At 39.4% G+C, this 21968-nt stretch overlaps 2 protein-coding genes across 3 annotated transcripts; both read left to right on the top strand.

Moving 5' to 3' along the window:
• The first annotated feature begins 2574 nt into the window (after window positions 1–2574).
• LOC121731820 (brahma-associated protein of 60 kDa) lies at window positions 2575–13411 on the top strand. The gene is made up of 10 exons (XM_042121481.1): window positions 2575–2870; window positions 3673–3872; window positions 4043–4278; window positions 4527–4609; window positions 7604–7732; window positions 8332–8505; window positions 9044–9244; window positions 9681–9776; window positions 12439–12549; window positions 13155–13411. Exons 1-10 carry the CDS (start codon window positions 2730–2732, stop codon window positions 13371–13373), a joined length of 1590 nt encoding a protein of 529 aa, XP_041977415.1. The 5' UTR covers window positions 2575–2729; the 3' UTR covers window positions 13374–13411.
• Window positions 13412–14267: 856 nt separating this feature from the next.
• Window positions 14268–21695, top strand: LOC121731818 (probable aquaporin TIP4-2). Of its 2 annotated transcripts, XM_042121479.1 has the most exons (7): window positions 14268–14593; window positions 15611–15753; window positions 18443–18670; window positions 19795–19932; window positions 20402–20482; window positions 21085–21220; window positions 21501–21695. In XM_042121479.1, the coding sequence occupies exons 1-6, from the start codon at window positions 14554–14556 to the stop codon at window positions 21211–21213; spliced, it is 759 nt and encodes a 252-aa protein (XP_041977413.1). In that variant the 5' UTR covers window positions 14268–14553; the 3' UTR covers window positions 21214–21220; window positions 21501–21695. The 2 variants fall into 2 exon arrangements, with proteins under 2 accessions (XP_041977413.1, XP_041977414.1); XM_042121480.1 differs by lacking the exon at window positions 19795–19932.
• The last annotated feature ends 273 nt before the right edge of the window (window positions 21696–21968 follow it).

The following is a 21968-nucleotide window of genomic DNA, read 5'->3' as shown; positions in this document are numbered from 1 at the left end:
TTTTTAACAATCTCAACTAGATGGCGTAAGGATAGACACTTCTAGATTTTCTATTGGTTCCTCACCGATCTGAAATTATCTGCAGGTTAGCATCACTGACTACATATGGGTTGTGATTCCAAAAAATATCAGTGTACTGTCAAGTGTGACATACATCAAAATATCTTAAACCTAGTTTTCGTTAGCATAATATTAACATAAAACTGTATGTATTTATACATTCCCATATATTACTATGTTTTTTTGCTTCGACCCTATAGTTTAAACTAGCTGTTACCCGCGACTTCGTCCGCGTTAGTATAGTAGATCACGTCCCAAGTATTATTTATTGTACAAAAATATTCAATGTACAGCATTGACTTTCCTACGATTTTATTATAAGTATATAGATATTCCGCGCGGCTTCGCTTGCGTAATTTAGGAATTTCACGCGGCCGTACATTTTTCCGCAAAAAAGTAGCCTATGTCCCTTAACCTGGTCTATTCTTCATGTTTGCCAAATAACATAAAAATTGCTCCAGTAGTTCTTAAGAATCTTAAGATAATAAGCAATTTCATATAATTTCCCCCGTTTTTTCCGCATTTTCCTCTATTTCTTCGCTCCTATTAATTTTAGAATAATAAAATATAGCCTATGGCCTTCCTCGATAAATAGGCTATCTAACACTTAAAGAATTTTTCAAATCAGACCAGTAGTTCCTGAGATTAGCGCGTTCAAATAATTTCCCCCGTTTTTTCCACACTTTCCTCTATTTCTTCGCTCTTATTAGCCTTAGCGTGATAAAATATAGCCTTTAACCTTCCTCAACAAATGGGCTATCTAACACTGAAAGATTTTTTTAAATCGGACCAGTAGTTCCTGAGATTAGCGCGTTCAAACAAACAAACAAACAAACTAACAAACTCTGCAGAATTATAATATAAGTATAATCATTTCATGAAGAGCATACCTCCTAAGCGTTCATTGGCCTAAGCGATTAGGCCAGTATATACTGGTATCAGTTTAGGAACACGCTAACATAATATAATACTTGTCAAACTGAAAACTGACCACTGAAAGAGTTTTGGCGGGCATGTCACTTTCAAACTTCTTCTACTTTTTATTGTTGGTGTGGTTTTTATAATAATTTTTTCCCAAAATTGTGTTATTTGGTTTTTTGATATTCATTATTGGTAAAATATTAGCCATTAATAATATCCGTTATCTTACACAAGTGCAGGTAAGATGTTGTCAAAACCAAAATGTATTATAATTCCTGTGACATTTGGCGTGAATATCGGTAAATAGGGCTATTTCTTCCGTGAGTTTTAGCTAAAACATCGTTATAACAACTTTATTATCCTACTAGATGACGCCCGCAACTCCGTTGCGCCAAAACTCGTTTTTCGCGGCGGATCCGTACATTTTTTCGGGATAAAAAGTATCCTATGTCCTTTCCCGGGACTTCAAGTATCTCCATGCCAAATTTCAGCAAAATCGGTCCAGCGGTTTGGGCGTGAAGAGGTAACAGACAGATAGACAGACAGACAGACACACTTTCGCATTTATAATATTAGTATGGATTCATTGGTCTTTTCAAATTGAAATGTATCAAGTTTTACATTATTTTGCCCAGTTTTGTAGCAATTATTGGTGGTATTTAATGGTATTACCGATGGTTGTCTACCCATATGCCATCTAGTTTGGAAACTGTTTGACAATCAAATTAAAAAAAAAGGAAAATGCCTGAATATAGGTTGGGACTTGGGTAGTATCACTAATAGAAAGAAAATGTTCTTTTACCAGCATCTTAAACCGATAATGTGTAGCCGTCATTATTTTATGGGTACAGCCTTATTCCCGTAGCAGCAAAAGAAGAGTCGTATTTAGTTTGTTGCAATCAATGATGAAAAACTCAAATCAGATAATATGTTACTACCGCGCGCGTTGTGAAGATTCAAATACGGCCCAATTGGGCCGTCTGTTGTTTAGTCTGCATCAAGCGCAGTCACGAACGTGCCGCATCTTGTCTTACCTAAATAAATTGAAAATGACGTCGTACACGGTCGAAAATGTACCAATTATGACTCAAAAGAAAATAAAACACATGGAATCTCTTACCACATGTCTTGATTGCAATAAATACCTCGATTATTTACATTTTCAATTATTTTATCGAACAATCTGGAAAAAATCGAATTTTCGTCATAGCTCAGGCAAAGAAAGAGACAGCGATACGATTCGACGTTTAAAAATAGAACTGTCTCTTTTATGCAAATGGTTTTTCGTACCTATCTTTTGTTTCACTTATCTGTCAAATTTGTCAATGTTTGCAATTTTGAATTTGAAAATTGTTCGGAAGAGATTTAAGCCGGAAAATCTGTTTATGTAGAATATCATTGGTTGCAATATAATATTTAGTACTCTGTGGTTTGTTGCACTGTCCTTGTTCCCTACGCTTTTTCTAAAATCCTCATTTTTCGTAGTAATTTAATTTTTTACATTGTTTTTCCCGTTCGTCAGTGGCAATGTACTAAGTGCATGCCATTAAAAAAAATTAAGCGTCCTGTCATGTCCGTGTCAAACTCGAGAAACGTCAATCGTCATTTTGTTAGACATTTTGTTTTGAAATTTATTACAAAAGTAATGTTTTAGGTATTAAATATTGACCGTAATAAAATTGTGTTAACCTAATACGGTGACAAAAACAAAGTATGAAATAAGCGCAGCTTAAGTTTGTATTATAAAGATGGCGCAACGTTTCCCGTCTGGCGGGCCTAGCCCTGCACCGCCTGCCGGGGCTATTCCTCCACAGCAACGCTACCCGGGGCCAGCACAGCCACAAGGTTCGCCTATGCCCCCTAGACCATACTCCGGACCGAACTTCCCAGTAAGTAACTATAGGTAGTATTGAAATGTCATAGACATAGATATACAGCACAGATTTTAGAAGGTATACAGTCTCTAGTGTCGTACGAACATAATAACATAATCTAAATATCGTTGCTAAGTTCCTATGACTGGAATTTAAAGTAGGCCATTCTCTGTTATCTTTTACTTTCCTGTTTATTGTTACTGTTGATTAGTTATTTTATAATAACAAAAATTAAGCCAATGGACAGTGTAGCAGGCCTAATCATATTGGTGTCACAAAATATATGCATGTAATGCCACTTTTATAACTTCCCAATTCAAAATATTCTTCTTTGTTACAATAATTTTTATCATTTTTGTTACTCTAAGCCCCAATTTCACCAACAACTGTTAAAGTTAACGCCGGAATTAGTATCATGTTACCTCTTTCGATTTTCATATGAATGAAAGAGAAGACATTACATTTTAACAAGCTGTTAACACTAACAGACGTTGGTGAAATTGGGGCTAACTCCTACAACTAGAGTCTACTCAATTTGTAAGTTGCTTTCATCCAAATACTCAACTGTACAACAGTTGTATCACAACTTCATCAACAACTACCAAACACTTACTAGATGTTACAGATATTATATGTAGTTAGTAGTTACTATTATGTGCATAGAGAATGTTTTTGCTGTAATTTGACAATAATTGTGCATGCTTCAAGCTCAATTAAACAGACTCTATTTAATATCCACTTTGTATGAAATACTAATAAGCCATTTTTAAGAATGGTATAAAAAAAATGTTTTCTGAGAAACATCGCTATATTTCAGCAGCGGAGTGGATTCACTCCCCCACCAACAGGCGGCGGAGGCGGCGTTCGACCAGGGTACGCGCCCCCCACCGCCGCGCCGCCGCCCGCGCCCGCTCAGTACGCGCGCGCGCCCGCCGCACAGCCGGCGCCGCCCGCCAAACGACCCAACGATGCGCGCGCGCCGCTGCCGCCGCAACACAAGCCCGGACATTATGGCGGGTGAGCATGGATGGATTTTCACATTGTGACACTCCTGTATCTTGTGAAATATATTGAGTTATGAAGCAATATTATCATAGAACAGGATATATTTCAGAGGATTCCCTCAGATACGGTGAATGTAACATTTATAAATACATGATAAATACACTATCTAATAAATGGAACAGGGACGGATACGGCGGGCCGGGCGGCAAGCGCAAGAAGCGTCTGGCCGACAAGATCCTGCCACAGAAGGTGCGCGACCTAGTGCCGGAGTCGCAGGCCTACATGGACCTGCTGGCCTTCGAGCGCAAGCTGGACGCCACCATCATGCGCAAGCGCCTCGACATACAGGAGGCGCTCAAGCGGCCCATGAAGCAGAAGCGCAAGCTTCGTATTTTCATCTCCAATACCTTTTATCCGGGTGAGTTATTTTGCTGCTGACGAGTTGTGGGAGAGTAATTTTAAATTATCATGATTTCATTCCAGGTAAGCTAACAAAAATGTAAGAATTGCATCAATCAATCATGCAATCCCCTAATCCAATTTTACTTTGAAAATGATGTAAAGCTAAGAGTAGAAACTCTTACCTCTTTCTCTACTTATCAATACAGAACGAGTATCAGTGGATGGAGGCATTGAGTACAGGGTGAGTGAGGTTGTGTGTTGCAGGTCAGGGCGACGGCGCGGTGGCGTCGTGGGAGCTGCGCGTGGAGGGCCGCCTGCTCGATGACTCCAAGAACGACCCGCACAAGGTCAGCCCGGTAAATTGTTTCAAACTCATGCCTTTTACAACAAGGGATTGAATATAATATTGGCATTGGCCTATGAATAATAAACACTAAGGAAACATAACTCCCATACTTCAACCGTTTTAAATTTGGCTCCTTTTTAAACACTAAAATATGACAATTCAGATTTTCGCCAAGGTCGTATCCCAGGTAACGTATAATAATATTGCGCGCCGGACGACATCCTGCGCGGTTATTGTCATTGTCATAGTTATGAAACAATAATTGTCAAAAGTGGATAGTATTATGCAGTATACACCAAGCACATCTACTATCACGAAGAAACGAGCACATAATTATTATTTTAAAATCAAACATTTTCCTCTGATCCTTTAGACATCGACAATAATTATAATATACTTACATGTAATAATTATGAACAAACCTTGTACGATTCGGGTGAATCTAAAACTGTCCGAGCACCTAGAGAAGACATTTTCAGATTACAAAAATCTATGTGCTAAATAATTACAGAATTGAAATAAAAAACTTACGTAAATTTTGCACTTACAACTCACAATTAATATAATATTTTAATAACAGTTAGCAGTTATATATTTTTGTTCATTTACAATATTAAAGGAAATACTTATTTGTTTTTGTCGATTGAACGTAATTTATTACATTGTTTTTTTTGTTTTGTTTTAAAAAAATCCCTAGCAAGGAATATGAAAATATCCATATCATCTTATAACGTATTTAGTATAATATCAGCCAGACCCTAAAATTTCTTTAAGTTTATGATTAAATTGTTACATGTTGCATAACACTGTCCATGGCGACTTTGTAAAAATTTTGTAATTATATTATTTTTTTATCATTGCACTTTTAGAATAACATGTAAATTTAATAAGGCAAACACAAAGAGACCAGCTTAATTTTACGCAAATACCCTAGCATCCAACTTAAATAAACTATCTTTTTTGGGTCGACAAAAATACAAGAAATTTAAGCATAATTTTAAACAATTCACTTACAGATGAAAGGTTATTCCTGTATTAAAAGTCGAATCTGTATGACTTCTACACCATTTCACAGGGCATTTAGGCATTTTAACAACAAAAATATTGTAAAAAGCTACGTAAAAAGTGAGTATTAACCGATTCAGTGCGGTGTCATTTTTGGCAATTTCACGCGCCTGGCTGCGAACAAATATTTCGTATCTCCTCTGAGGCGCCTACCGCCAGGAACTTTGATATCTCCTCTCGGGCGCCACCCGCCAGGGATTGTAATTTATCGCTGTTTCGTCTGTTTCCAATTGTTTTTCTTTTAGTAGCGACCCAAAAGCGAACGTGAACGGAATTATAGTTCATTTCAAGTATTTAAAAGTGACTATTTACGTGTACAAACAGAAATGGAAGGTAAGTAACTTATTTTTATCAGGTGTTGTAAACCTTTGGCTATATTGATCAATTTATTTTCGTTTTATTGTAGAACGGGATATTACATGCTAGTCATGTATAACGCCAAACAAAGTATCTACTTTTTATAGCATTTTATAAACAAATAAACGTTGTTTAAGTGGTAGTTTTTGAATGAAATATCTGAATTCAACAAATCAAATCAAAAAAGGAAATGATTTATTCTACGAATAATAAAAACTAAGAAAGAGTAATTGCGTCAAAAAAATTGTTCCGCGAGCTACAAAAAGAGACCCGTTTGAGCGTTAGTATTTCATAGCTATTGTCATATTTTAGTGTGCGAAAAGGAACCAAATTCAAAACGTTTGAAGTATAGGAGTTACGTTTCCTTAGCTTTTATTATTCGTGGATTATCCAAATACATCCATTTGAATAAAGGTTCATTTTGGCAGGATAGTTCGCATTGAAAACTCTTTTACTCGACAGTGGAGTGAAAGCGGAGCACCCACAATTTTTTTGTGGGTAGACACTAAGACCACCACCATCTTACCACACTCTCGCCGGGTTAATAACACCACCAACTTTAGAAATGTTTGTTTCATACCCGTGCGAAGCAGGGGCGGGCTGCTAGTTAGTTATAAGAATAAATTATGTTGATGTGAGATTTTGCTGGTGTTGGCGTTATATATTTATTAAATGTTTAGGACTCCTGAAGTGTAAGTTTTTTTGCAATGTCCTAAAACTAACACTGTACACGTAAAATACGTGACAAATAAAGCCTCTTTCATTGAAGGGAAACCTCTGAAAAATGTAATTTCATCATAGTTTTACAGGTAAACATTTTATCTCCTCTCGGGCGTCACCCGCCATACAGAAAAGCTACCCATGATGCCTATCGGTGACATCCGCACGGAAACGGTTAAACAAACCTATGTAAACAAATTGTAAAATGAGTTTGACAAAAATTGTCCTATCAACCTGGTTGAATGTCACTCGAGTATATATACACGAAAAATGTGTACCGAACACATGCATAAATATGCATGTGTTCGGGTCACATTTTGTAGCCTTTTGGTACACTTTTTTTGACGGAGTTACTCTTCCTTAGTTTTTATTATTCGTAGGCATTGGCACATAAATAGTTTACTAGTTTAATTATTTAGCTAGTTGTTAATCTCTTGAGTATGGGCAAACCCAGTATTAGAGAATACTCCAGCATTACAATATTAATAAGCATTACAACAAACGGTTTGTTGGTTGTAATGCTTACTAATAGCTAGAAAGTGTATCTGTCTGCTGCTCTTGATATGGAGATACTTCGAGTGGCGAGAAAGAATATTAGAATAGTTTTCGTTGTGGAAAATGTATGGTTCCCGCGCGTTAAACGAAAATCGTCGTCGTCGTATTACAAGGAGTATGGACGTATGACGACGGACGTAGGTGTTGACGGCGCGCTCGTATGACGTATGTTACACGTTCAGATTCTCATCAGTTCAGTCAATCAATCTGGTAAAGAAAAGAAACTTAACGTCTAACCCACGGATCAATGGAGTGAACTGATGGCAGATGGACCGAGTAACGGTTGTGTAATGTGCAGGTGAAGCGCAAGTTCTCGTCGTTCTTCAAGTCTCTGGTGATCGAGCTGGACAAGGAGCTGTACGGCCCCGACAACCACCTGGTGGAGTGGCACCGCACGCTCACCACTCAGGAGACTGACGGCTTTCAGGTTGAACAGTGAACACATCTGACATCACCTTCGTACTTTCATGGCCATTGCGATTCGCGCCTACATTTTCATGACTTGTTTCGTTTGTACAAAATTCTATTTATGGCTTAAACAGCTTTCCTAAATATGTATAGTAAAGATTCATTGCGAGTTTCTTACGCCGGTTCTTCTCGCCGGGTTAGTTCCCGAACCGGTGGTAGGCACCTTAGTATCGACGTTTAGAAATATTTTTGTAAAAAAATTACTCTGAATAAAAAATATTTTGATTTTGATTAAAATATTTGTTGTATAATATTACAAGTATTGTCTTAAACGAGCAAATCACATTTTTTATATTGTTCAAGTCCTACCAGCTGACCCGGCAAATGTTGTTTTGCCATAAAAAGTATTTCGACGTAGGTCTGTCAACTGCCTAGGAATCAATTTCCTCGGGTATACTTACAAATTTCATTAAAATCGGTTGAGCCGTTCTAGGAGTTAGCGCACAAACATTGTGACACGAGAATTTTATATATTAGAGATACCTAACTTGTAAAATAAAAAGATTTACATATTATGTTTTGAGTAAGTAGTAAGATGTGTTGTAATGGTATGGTCAGGTGAAGCGGCCGGGGTACAAGAACGTGCGGTGCACAATCCTGCTGCTGCTGGACTACCAGCCGCTGCAGTTCAAGCTGGACGGGCGGCTGGCGCGGCTGCTGGGCGTGCACACGCAGGCCCGCCCCGTCATCGTCAACGCCCTGTGGCAGTACGTCAAGACGCACAAGCTGCAGGTATATACAATGTGTCCACCACCCGAGCCTCTTCTGTTATGATGTATGGCAAATTTTATCGACAAATTGGCTATAATTTTTTTTTCTCCATTTGTACTTCATAAGAAAATCGTTGTTACTTCAAAACTATCTGAATGGGATCATAGAAGTCCAGGCATTTATTTTAGATTAAAACCTCCTCTATCATTTTAAAATAAAAAATAACCAGTTTATACACTAGATTTTCACAAACAAAAAGCCATTAATTGAAAAATACATAAACTTTTTTCCTTAAACTTGGGTTTTTCTGTTTTATTCCACGAAATTTATAACATAATGTCAGTGTTAGCGTAGTCCACAAGTTTAGCTATCAAATGAGACCTTTTTGTATGCTCATTGGATATTTACATGAGAAGTATCGGTCGGCAGAAAACTAAAATGACTGCCACTTTACAACCGTGAGAGAGAAAAAAATGTGAGCCAATTTGTCGATAAAATGTGGCATACATCACCACCGCGAGTGTCACAGCGATGTCGTAACGTGATGTGTGTGTGTCAGGACCCGCACGAGCGCGAGTACGTGGTGTGCGACAAGTACCTGGAGCAGATATTCGGGTGCTCGCGCATGAAGCTGGCGGAGGTGCCGGCGCGGCTCGGCGCCCTGCTGCACGCCCCCGACCCCATCGTCATCAACCACCTCATCACCGTCGAGCCGCCGCACGACGCCAAGCAGACCGCCTGCTACGACATCGACGTGGAGGTGCGCTCACACACACACACACACACACACAGACTCCAAGTACATAATCTGTTATGATTGCTTTTTTATTTAATATTTTAAACAATAATAATAATTCATAAATTGTAATATTTTTAAGTTTCAATAAAAAAATATATGACACAACAATGCCACATGCTTGGAGTGGAAATTCAATAGACAGTGACCTCTTTGAATCGATATCGAATCATTGAATAGGAGCTTGTTACTTGTAGTGACCAATAATTTCGATTTAATTTCCCTTATAAACTTGTACTTTATTTTTTAAATCGAATAATTTTCGCGAGGTAATTTACTACGATTGCCAATCATAAACTTGTCACGCAACTCTTCTAAGAGCGTTTATAATTACTAAGTATAGAATTAGTCCATTTTTGTTTCAACCCAAAAGTTATGGAAATGTAATATAACTTTTCAGGTTGACGACACCCTCAAGAATCAGATGAACAGTTTCCTGCAGAGCACCGCCAACCAGCAGGAGATCCAGGGACTCGATGCTAAAATACACGAAACCGTACGTACCTTCTACTTTCACTCTTTGGTGGACGACTACCACCAAAAAAGTGCTTTAACTACTATTTATTAAACAATACACATACTTACAGGGTGCAATTAAACCTTCCTGCCAAATTTTGATATAATATATTGATCAGAAATAGATAGCCGAAATCTAAAAGAAAAATAGAAGCTCGTTTATCGCGCGGGAACCATAATTTTTTTCAGGGATAAAAAGTATCCTATGTCCTTACTCCTTTCCCGGGAATCAAAGTATCTCCATATAAAATTAAACTAAAGTCGGTTGAGCGGTTTGGGCGTAAAGAGGTAACAGACAAATAGACAGACACACTTTCGCATTTTGGATAACGATGGAGTCTGTATTTTTCCGTGTCATGCTAAAACTACTGAATCGATTTTGATAACTTGCTGTTTAAATACCACTTTCTTTACTTATATGCTACGCTGACTATAATCTCAGTGCTTCGCTATTGAATACAAGGATTTCGCGCTTGACAACTGCACAGTTCGAAAAACGAGTTCGTATTATATTTTAAATAACCCTTTAAGGTACGCGCACAGTTTGTCGGCGCATGCCGGGGCGGATCGGGGCTCAGCGCAGCGCAAAATGCGCTATAGCACACTATTGCCGGGCCGGGTCACATCGCATTGACGGATTTTGAGTACTTTGGATAGCTCCAGTGTGACCACTCTTAAATCACTCGTGACTCGATATATCAAAAATTATTAATCAATGTATTCTACGTGGTTGAAACTAAAATAAAACTAAAATGTTTATATGAACTGTCTTCATTATGCATTTCAATATATCTATCTTCTATTAAAATTTACAAAAAAATTTGGACTATTAAATCGTCATTCATTTGACCTCAAATCTACCAAAAAGTGGAAATCTATGTGAAGTGTGGTCACACTGTTGCCGGGGCGCAGCGGGTTTGTCGGGCCTTGCCGGGCCTTGTCGCATTGACGGAAATCCGCTGCGCCCCGACACAGTGTGCGATACGCTCACTCCTTTAATATAAGGTACTTAACTCGTTATAGTCTGGTTATATCTTCACTTTTCCCACATTTAGAGATAACACGATATTAAATCCACGACTTACTTTAACCCAAACTAACCCCGCGTGACTTAAAGTAACCCTCAACAAATGGAATACTTGTTTTTTTTTTTATTAGTTTAGTCCGCTCCGGCCTCGCACGGGTATAAAATATATAGCCACTGAAAAAAATATCAAAATCGATTCAGCAGTTTTGATTTATATTCATTATTATAGGTCTACTAGAATCTAATGGCTGATGGCAGGTTTTTAAAAAAATATCCTTGATATTTTTTTATATTTGCTTGTTTCACACACAGAATAAACTGCTATAAGGAAAAAAAAGGATCAAAATGTATTACTAGAGTCAATTTATTTTCTCACTTTTTGCCATCAGATTCTGGTAGACCTAGGTATAATACTACCCGTGGCCCGCATTGGTCGGTACCGCTGCAAAAGAACGTCTCACAATTTTTAAATGTTATGTAATATTTTCGAAAATATTCATTTATAGTTTGTGCGTTCTAAGATGATATGGGTGACAGTTTTCATGTTCCTTGCTACGGGTTTTTTTACAAGAAAACAAAAAAATCAAAATGTAATAAATTATTTTCCATCTGCAAAAACAAATGTTTCCTATAATTGTAAATGAATAAAAATGAAAAGATGCTAAATGCTAACTTATTAATAAAAATTATAAATATTAACTGTGAAATAGGAGTATAAAATTATTGTTACGAAAACATTTGAAAAATGTCATACGCATGAAACGGAACTTATGTCAATAGAGATTGACTCGGTTGAATCGAAATCAAATCGATAAAAAAAGGGCGGCCATCTTAAATCACCGGCACCACTGAAATGTCAGTACGAAATCGATAATTTCTATTGCAATTCCTTTACGAAGTGATTCGATATTTTTAAACTATCGATTAATTTTTGTTAAGTAACTTCCCTACTATTGTCAATTATAATGTGTCACGCATATCATCATAAAACGCACAAACTATAAATCATATGCTGTAAAGGACCATATAGATCTATATTAAATCAACAATGTATTTATAGTGTTTAATTGTATAACGCCGTATTGGTTAAAATCGCTTTGAAAATTAGCCATTATTTGGTAAAAGTAAATGACAAAAAACTGTTATTGTGGGATATTCATAAGCGATAGACATATACCATCGCGGAGTTTCCTGTAGACCTTTTCATTGTGTACAATACTTAGTACATTATTTTGTATTAGGGCAGCCTGCGTTTGCAATGTAAGCGGAAAAAAATGTAATTATTTTTTATTCACATCGTTATCATTAGAAACCCCAACAATAACAGTATTTCTCCACTATTTAATTATTGTTATTACACTTATAAACATTCCTCTTGAATCACTCCATCTATTAAAGAAAACCGCATCAAAATCCGTTGCGAAGTTTTAAAGATTAAAGGGAACAAAGGGACATGAGGGAAAAAAGCGACTTTGTTTTATAATAATATGTAGTGTAGTGTAGTATAACAACTTAAAATCAAGCAGAAAACTGAACGAATGGTAAGCGATAGTCGGTATCTATTTCACAATAGTGTAGCTACGGTGGTAGTATAATATAGTGGTGTGGTCGGCAGGTGGACACGATCAACCAGCTGAAGACGAACCGCGAGTTCTTCCTCAGCTTCAGCAAGGACCCGCAGCAGTTCGTGCAGAAGTGGCTGCTCTCGCAGTCGCGCGACCTCAAGGTGAGGGGGACTTTCCTACGCGATACTTGTTGTTATACTAAAAATATAATGTTTCAAGAGGGTACGCTCTATTCAGGTTTGCAGGCCATATTGGTCCGGAAATACTGCTGGTGACAGTTCATTCCAGAGTTTTACAGTGCGCGGCAGAAAGTTACTTTCACGTACTGTTGTAGCGTCTGGGCAAACGCGTACGTCTGAACGCGCCCTGAACCGATTTCGCTAATTCTTTTGTTAATATCAGAGTAAGGTTGTTACGGTTAAAAATTAGCAGGAAATTTTGTCAATTTAAAAATATAACAATATGATCCAATGACTTAACGCTACGAGTGAGGGTGTTTGATATTCTATTCGCACTAGGTGCCGCTATGTAGCCTTAGGGTCTCTCGTGTCAAACTGCTGTCATATGTCACAATAATAATAATATATCTATTTGACACGATAGACACAAAGGCTACATATAACATAGCGCTACTGATGGCAAATAGAATATCAAACACCCTCATTCACCACAATGTGTATTTTATATTTAGTTTTGTAATTACTACTTTAGGCTCGTTTGTAAGCTAAATTAAAAAAATACAATAACGTGTTGTGTTTGTTCGCAGACTCTGGGCGGCGGCGTGACGGGGTCGGGCGGGGCGGAGGAGGAGCGGCGGTCGGCGCTGTACGCGGGGGCGTGGGCGGACGAGGGCGCGGCGCGGTACCTGCACGCCCGCCTCGCCGCCAGACGCCGCGACCTCGACGCCGCGCTGCACGCCCCGCCCCACGCCCAGCCCCACGTCCCGCCCCACGCCCCGCCCCAGCCGCACCTCCAGCGACTCTAATACTACATACTTACTACACTTATATACTTGCTTCTCTACTCGATAGTGTTTCATTTGTCGCCCTGAAGCCCTTCTGTTGTCTGTTACTTATAAAATGGTGAGTGTGTTTCAAATATTCCCTCCCATCGAGAAAACTTATTCGACCGAGGATTCACTTTAAATTTTTAGTGCGAGTTGCCCTGGAGTTGTATTCGACCGATCCGATCCGAGCTTCAGCTTAGGTTTCGCCCACCTTTGACCATAATATCGGCTAAACCGTCGGCTTTTACTACGTAATTGCAACCGAAGCCAAATATCCATGGCCTTGAAAATAAATTTGATATCGAGCTGACTGTACATAATAGTCAGTATCCCGTAAAATTACTTTTTCATTTAAATTTTTGTGACGGCAATACAATTTTTTAACGCCTAAATTTAAATATTTGATTTTGAGCGATCGCTAAGTTTTCACTTCGAACAAGGATCGTTATTATAAACGATGAATAGGCGCCGGCCAGTTAACGATTTCTCAAATTTTGGAGGCTGACCTTGACTTGACGTGCACCGTAGAATCTGGCGCCACTTGGTATTGAAAACTGAATTGCTATAATAATTATTGCGCTACCGTTACTCGAGGATGCACTCGTGTCTATCGCAGACGGCCTATCTTATATGTATCTACCTTAGAGTATACATTAGGAATCTATAGAGCGCGCGCATCGCTCGTTCCCCGTAGTGCCGATCGTAAGCAGAAGTTCTATAGATACTTGTCAAACGTATAACGCAAGTCTAGTGATGTTCCATGCGCCATCGTAAGACGCATATAGGAAAATATGTTCACACTCGTGCTTACAGTTCATACCTTGTTAGAAGCACTCTATAGCTTGCTATAATGTATACTCTATGGTATCTACCTAAACAATACACGCGTGACGCGAATATTTACTCTCATCAGAGATAACCGTGCAAAATTCTTCGTAATTTACTGTAAGCGGCCGTAATAAAGTAGATCCAAAGCTAATAGTCGGATGATAATTGATAACATAATATTATTTGTTCTCGTCAGATGGAAATCGCATTGATTTTCAGTTCCTCGCGAGATTCGCCGGCTGCGACAAATTGAAATGCAAAAATAATATAATAATAATTATATTTATTGTGCGAGACAAAATAGAATCGTGATAATTGTTTAGGTGCGAAAATGTCGTCGATAGTGCTTAAATGTGAGGGAGTGGAAGATGGTGAGTACGAACCGTTTCGTTGATGCCCACCGTATTATCTACAATGATCGATAACTACTCTTCAGTATTTAGAGGTGACAACGTAGATGCGGAGCATGTATGCTCACGAAAACTTATCTATTGTATCTAAGGCTTCTTTCAGACGAACGGCACGTATCGACGGCGTACTGTGAAATATCAACTTTTTAAAGATCGCTAGTTTGACGTTAAAGTAATACCTATTGCTCATCTGTGAAACGATGTCGCTTAGTAGAGGAGGTGGTAGGCCCCCAGTTGTGACGTACCGCCAGGTAAGCGTCCACAGGTCGGTATCGTACGCAACGGATGTCTCTCATCAAACGGATAATTTTTTCACAGTACGTCCATGACTGTATCGGCAGCGTACGGATTACCGACTAGTCTAGTAAATGAATGCTCAAAAGGGGGTGTGGATGGAGAATTCGAAAGCAGAAAATTTAACTTAGGACTTTGTTTGGAGATAAACATACTAGCTAGTCGGTAAGCCGAACGCTGCCGATACAGTGGACGTACTGTGAAAAAATCATCCGTTTGATGCGAGACGTCCGTTGTGTCCGCGGTACGTCACAACTGCAAGCGTGATAAAGGCTGCGTCCCCATCAGACACGGCGCGGCGCCGGCACCGTGTTACGGCACGACGCCGCCACCGTGATACGATACGGCGCCGCACCGTGTCACGGTGCCGCGTACGGTGCGTCCCTACTCAGTCGATATTTGCGCTCGAACGAGAGTGCTTGTCTGGATACAAGCACTCTCGTTCGGTGCCGGCGCCGCGCCGTATCTGATGGGGACGCAGCCAAACAGCCAACACGTGCCGTCGACTACCGCAGGACGACACGTGCCGTTCGTCTGTAACTCTGTAAGCGCTCTAAGTAGTTTTCCTTTATTTATAGTAATTTTTTAAGACTAGTTTTGTTTTTATTGAGTGATATATTTCTTGCCTATGAGCTGTTTTACACTTTTATTATGAAATAATATTTGTGTGTTTAATGTGTGTAGGCGGCGAGGGGCGGGGCGAAGGGTGGAGCGAGACGGCGCGGGCGTGCGCGGCGGAGCTGGTTGGCACGGCGCTGCTGGTGACGCTTCTGTGTCTGCAGGCCGCCGCCGAGCCCGCAGCGCGCGCCGCCGGCGCCGGCGCCACGGTTAGTTCGTCCTAATACTACACACTACACACAGTTCAAATGTTACAAAGTTAAATATTACATAGTATTGTATGCTTAAATAAATCCATTTCAATCCTAACGTGAATAATATAAAACCTACGATCGACCCCATTGAAGTATATTGCAATAAATTTGTAGAATTATATTGTTACCAAATTTTTTGTTTGCTTAGGTTATATTAAATTAAAATTAAACTGCGATTATAGTTTACACTGTTATTTATAAATACATTGCATACATACGTGTTGCCTTGTTTAAGTGTGAACTAGTAACTACCAATTGTCGCCATTTATGGCGTGCTAGCTCGCACCATACGTAGCTGATGGCATCATCATCTATACTAATATTATAAAGAGGTAAACTTTGTTTGTTTGTTTGTTTGTTTGTTTGATTGTAATGAATAGGCTCAAAAACTACTGGACCGATTTTAAAAATTCTTTCACTATTCGAAAGCTTTATTTACGAGTAACATAGGCTACTTTTTATTTTGGAAAATATAGGGTTCCGTAAGATATTTCAGTTTTTTGGAAACAACCAGAAAATTTACTTATTTTGCGTACGCTGCCTAAACTATAAAAGATAGAACTATACAATGTTCTAAGTAAATGTAGATCTTATAAATATCTACAAAAATGTCCGCGACACACTATACCTATCTATGTCAAGTGAGGCACAACAACCATTTTTTTATTTAAAAATCTTGATTTTTATTGGACTACATTTAAACGGATTTATTTTACTCATGCTAATAATCCTTATCAAAATAAATTATGTCATCACTAACCACAGTTTATGTAGAATATATTCGGTCTTTGAATTATTAAAATTTGACTTTTGGTGTAGAAGTTATGGCGAAACTAAAATATTGCGATGTACGCCCGTTTCGAAGTGGGCGCCACCAATGCGGCGATGCGTTCGCGGGAAGGGTATCAATATGTACAATATACATCGCCCGCGTAATTTAGGAATGTCACGGAAACCGTACATTTTTCCGCAAAAAAGAAAACTATGTCCTTTCATGTAAATAATGTACCAAGTACTGTACACATTGAAAAGGTCTACAGAAAACTCCGCGATGGTATATTATACGTATAAGGATATCCCACAATAATATTTTTTTGTCATTTACTTTTAACTTCAAATAATGGCTAATTTTCGAAGCGATTTTAACCAATACGGCAATAATCCTTATTTAATTAAATACTTTAAGAGGATACACCAAGGGCAAAAGAAATTGAAAATAGGTATTTGAAAATGTATTGCTGTCTCACCAATCTCAAGTCTCCCACCGCAGAGCGCGATAGAGACAACAAGACAAAAGTTCTAATAAAAGAACAGAAAATCTTCGATTCGTTGTCCGCTAATTTTTTCTCCAAAACTTAACTGATTTTAGTATTTTTTTCATCAAGAATTAAAGCAAGGCTTGAGCTGTGTTCCTATGTTTTAATTTTTTTGTATATTTTAGCCAGTTTTGTTTTCTGGGTGTTTGAACACAGAGGAAAATCTGGCAATTTTTTGGGTTTTTGGACGTTCTTATCTTTTTTTAATAATAAAATCATGAAAAAAAAAGAAAACATAGGGACATGTTAATAGTGGCCATAGATATTCAGGGAAAAAATCATAACTCTACCGGCATCATCCAGGGAGGAAACAGGGGACAACGTTTGTATGGAAAACGGCGGTGTGGACTCCTCTTGAATACATTATTGATTATGGCCCTTTACAGCATTTTTTTATGAAATAAGGGGACAAACGAGCAAACGGGTCGCCTGATGGAAAGCAACTTCCGTCGCCCATGGACACTCGCAGCATCAGAAGAGCTACAGGCGCGTTGCTGGCCTTTTAAGAGGGAATAGGGTAATAGGAGAGGGTAGGGGAGGGAAGGGAAGGGAATAGCGGAGGGTAGGGAAAAGAATTGGGCCTCCGGTAAACTTATTCACTCGGCGCAAAAGCTGTTTCACGCCCGTTTTCTCTGAGAACGTGGTATTTATCCGGTCGAGCCGGCCCATTCGTGCCGAAGTATGGCTCTCCCACGTATGAAAGCGTATAAAGCATAGGTATTATGATTTAAATTTTAAATGAATATTTTCGAAGATATTATTACAGATTTAAAAATTGCGGGACGTAGCTTTTGCGGCAGTAGGTACCGACCAATGCGGGCCACGGGTACTGGGTAGTAATGAATATAAATTATTTATCAAAACTACTGAATCGATTTAAATCATTTTTGGTGACATAGGCTGTAATATATTTTATACCCGTGCGAAGCCGGGGCGGGTCGCTAGTATTATAATATTATGTTTGTAAATAATCTGTGGGCAGTAGGTGCATATTTATATAATTATTATACGAATATTGATATTTAATATCATGTGGTTCAATATTTATTTATCTTCTATTGCGTCGTCGAATTTTTCTGAAAAATTATTTATTTTCTCAGGTGAGCCGAGAGGGTCATCTTTTTAGGCTTTTAGTTCTTTACTGTCAAATGTCAATCCATTGGTAACCAAAGGATCTAATATAATCAGTAAACCAAAACAAGGTTCGGTTCACCGATTTAATAATAATTATGGTAAAAGTAGGTTGTCATAGGAAAATGGAAATTAAACACAGTTAAGACTTTATATGTAGTTAGTGGCAAGTAATGAAGGATGTTGCGATGTGGCAGGTGTCTCTGCTGGTGCACAGCCTGGGCCACGTGTCGGGCGCGCAGCTCAACCCGGCGGTGACGCTGGCTGCGGCGCTGCGGCGGCGGCAGGCGGCGACGCGCGCGGCGCTCGAGGTGTGCGCGCAGCTGGCGGGCGCGGCGCTCGGCGCGGCGGCGCTGCTGCTGCTCCGCCCATCCCTGCTGCCGCCCTGTTGCACCCTCCCCGCCCCGCACCTCACCGACGCCCGGGTAACTTCATAACTACAGCCACAATCCATACTTCCATACTAATATTATAAATGCGAAAGTGTGTCTATCTGTCTGTCTGTTACCTTTTCACGCACAAACCGCTGAACCGATTTTGCTAAAATTTGGTATGGAGATACTCCGAGTCCCGGGAAAGGACATAGGATACTTCCGGACAAATGTGTCCTACCGGAAAAATTTACGGTTCTCTCACGTTAAATGTGTTTTGGCGCAACGGAGTCGCGGGCATCATCTAGTATACTAATATAATAAATAACAATAAAAACATTTTTTAAATACACAAGCGACAAAACACAAAAAAAAACCGGCCAAGTGCGAGTTGGACTCGCCCAAGAAGGGTTCCGCAGCAGCAATAAGGTTTATTTTTATGAAATTAAAAGGTTTTTGATTTATTTTTATATTTCAGTTGATTTAATGAAAGTTAAATTAATGTTTATCATTTATGACCTATAAAAAAAACTACTTGCTAGATCTTGTTCAAACCAATTTTCGTTGGTAGTTTTTATAGTAATGTACATCATATATTTTTTGTAGACTTATCATGCCCCTACTTTAGAAGTAGGGGGAGGGGACACACATTTTACCACTTTGGAAGAGTCTGAAGTCTCTCTCGCAAACTATTCAGGTTAGAAAAAAATGATTTTAGAAACCTCACCAATATGATTTTCGTAGACCTATGCAGTATGCATAGATACCACACACGCATAGGTTAGATGAAAAAAAAAATTTTTTTGTGTTTTATTGTACGTATGGGTACCCCTAAAATTTTGTCCATTGTTGTATCAAAATCTTAACGTGGTTCACAGACTACATCTACTTACCAAGTTTCAATAGTATAGCTCTTATCTTATAGTTTCGGAGAAAAGTGGCTGTGACATACGGACGGACAGACAGACAGACATGACGAATATATAAGGGTTCCGTTTTTTGCCATTTGGCTACGGAACCCTAAAAAGCAATGCATATTATAACAATATTTAACTACACAATAAACATATTCGGTATACAAACGGTTACGGCTACGCAGTACGCATTGCCTTCACCGCACGAATGATCGTTGGCCTTCTCGAGCGTGTTTACATGTACGTAGTGTGTGTACTGTGTAGGCGGTGTGCGCGGAGGGCGTGTGCGCTGGCTGCCTGGTGCTGGCGAACCTCGCGGCGTGGGACGCGCGCCACGCCGACCGCCAGGACTCGTGGCCGCTGCGCCTCGGCGCCGCCGTTGCTGCGCTCGCCCTCGCCGCCGTCAGTACATACACATACCTTACTAACATAAGACTGCGTTTCCATTGAAGCGGAGCGGAGCGTAGCGGTGCCGAGTTGGCCAATCACCATGCTCGAAATCTTCGCTGAATTGACCAATCGTTCTATTCTAGCGGAATGCCGCTAGAATAGAACGATTGGTCAATTCGGGCACCGCTAAGCTCCGCTCCGCTTCAGTGGAAACGCAGCCTTAGACATATACAATATACATGCGAAAGTGAGTCTATTACCTTTCCACGCTTAAACGACTGAACTGATCACGACGGATATGCAGGTAGCCAGGTACTTTGAGACCCAGAATAGCTTTTGTTGCGGAAAAATGTACGGTTTTAGTGGAGTTGCGGGCCTCACCTAGTTTTTTGTACACTGAGGTCTAGTTGTTATTGTGTTACATGTTATTTTTTATAACGTTCTTAATGCACATTACAATATGAGCTCGTGCACTGTGCAGGGCGAGCTGACCGGCGCCAGCATGAACCCCGCGCGCAGCTTCGGCCCCGCGCTGCTCGCCGGCAACTTCGCCAGCCACTGGGTACGGTGGTATTCAATATTTTGTTTTGACCAATTTTTCTAACCCCCGAAAAAAGAGGATTGTTGTAAGTTTAACGCGTCTATCTGTCTGTTTGTGCGTATGTGTGTGTTGGTACCATCGAGGAAATTGATTCCTAGGCAAGTGACGGAGCTACGTCATGTGGTCGACTTATGTCAATTCAATGTTAGCAATCGGTCAGATCAAATTACTCAGGTCCACCATCTGCTTAGGTATCAACTTCTCTGATAGTACGTGGCATCGTCGTAGCCAAACAGGTGGACCAATCTTGATCCAGTTTCTTTGTTTGAAAGCTGTCTTGATTGAGAATGCACTTCTAACTTCTGAGCTATAGTTGGTCGTTATCGAGGGGCTCGGAGCTACAAACTGAGTTTATCTATTACTTATTACATAAAAGTTGTTTCAGAAAACAACTTTCAGACTCAGTGCATAACTGCTTCCTGATACTAATTGAATTTTTAACTGGGGGTTATTTTTATGTTTCGTAATTTAACATTATTATAAAATTGAAACTGCATCCGATCTGTTCGTTCGATGTCTGTTATCCGTTGTATAATGTATATTAACGCAGTGGTGTAACACAGGTGTACTGGGCGGGGCCGGTGCTGGGCTCGCTGGCGGCCACGGCGCTATACGGGGTGGTGTGGGCGGGGCCCCCCGCGCGCCTCTCTCCACCCGCGCGCGGCGACGAGGCGCGACCGCTGCACGAGTGAACACCATGTAAGAATCATTATTTCATTCCTATTCCTTAATCGACCAACTAGCGCCATCTGTTGAGCAAATGAAACAACTCGTGACTTCTAACTTCGCGAAGGCATCAAAAGTTTTTTCCAGTTGTCGCTAGTAGTGTAGTGTATTTATAATGTACACTCGCATACGGTCCGTAGGTATCTTTATAAGTTATAGTTTCCCTTGTTATGAATTTACTAAATAACTTTATTAGAATAATTAATAATTAAATATCTATAATATTTTACACTGAAAAAGATTGTTTTCGCAGGTTTTGTCTTTGTCCGTCATTTCCAACGTCATTTAACGCAGTGTTCCGCAAAAGGTGTGCCGCGGCACACTGATGTACCGTGGCCATCAGATGGTGTGCCTCAAAAATGTCTTGGTGTATTAATTCCTAATTAATAAGAACCAGAAAAAGGAAAGTTTTAAGACGATCGCCGAAGGGATGGCACCTCAGAGCATCTCTATTCATGCTGATTAATTTGTTTAACCTCTAATTTTTTTTTATTTTTCTAGACACAAAAAGTTTGAGGAACACTGATATAAAAAATACGATAATAATTATGCAAACCTAAATATACATATACATATATTTGTTATAAAAAACGTTGAACACTTTAAAAACGAGATGACGTATAAATTTGTATCAGTATAAAAAATTTAATGGCTTTAATTTGCATTTTATATTCCTTTTAGTTGAGCATGGTTAGAGCTCCGTAGTTAGCGTCTAAATAAC

The sequence above is a fragment of the Aricia agestis genome, chromosome 11 (genome assembly GCF_905147365.1).
Source record: "Aricia agestis chromosome 11, ilAriAges1.1, whole genome shotgun sequence".
Lineage (NCBI taxonomy): Eukaryota > Metazoa > Arthropoda > Insecta > Lepidoptera > Lycaenidae > Aricia > Aricia agestis.
This window is presented reverse-complemented; position numbering and strand designations above follow the sequence as displayed.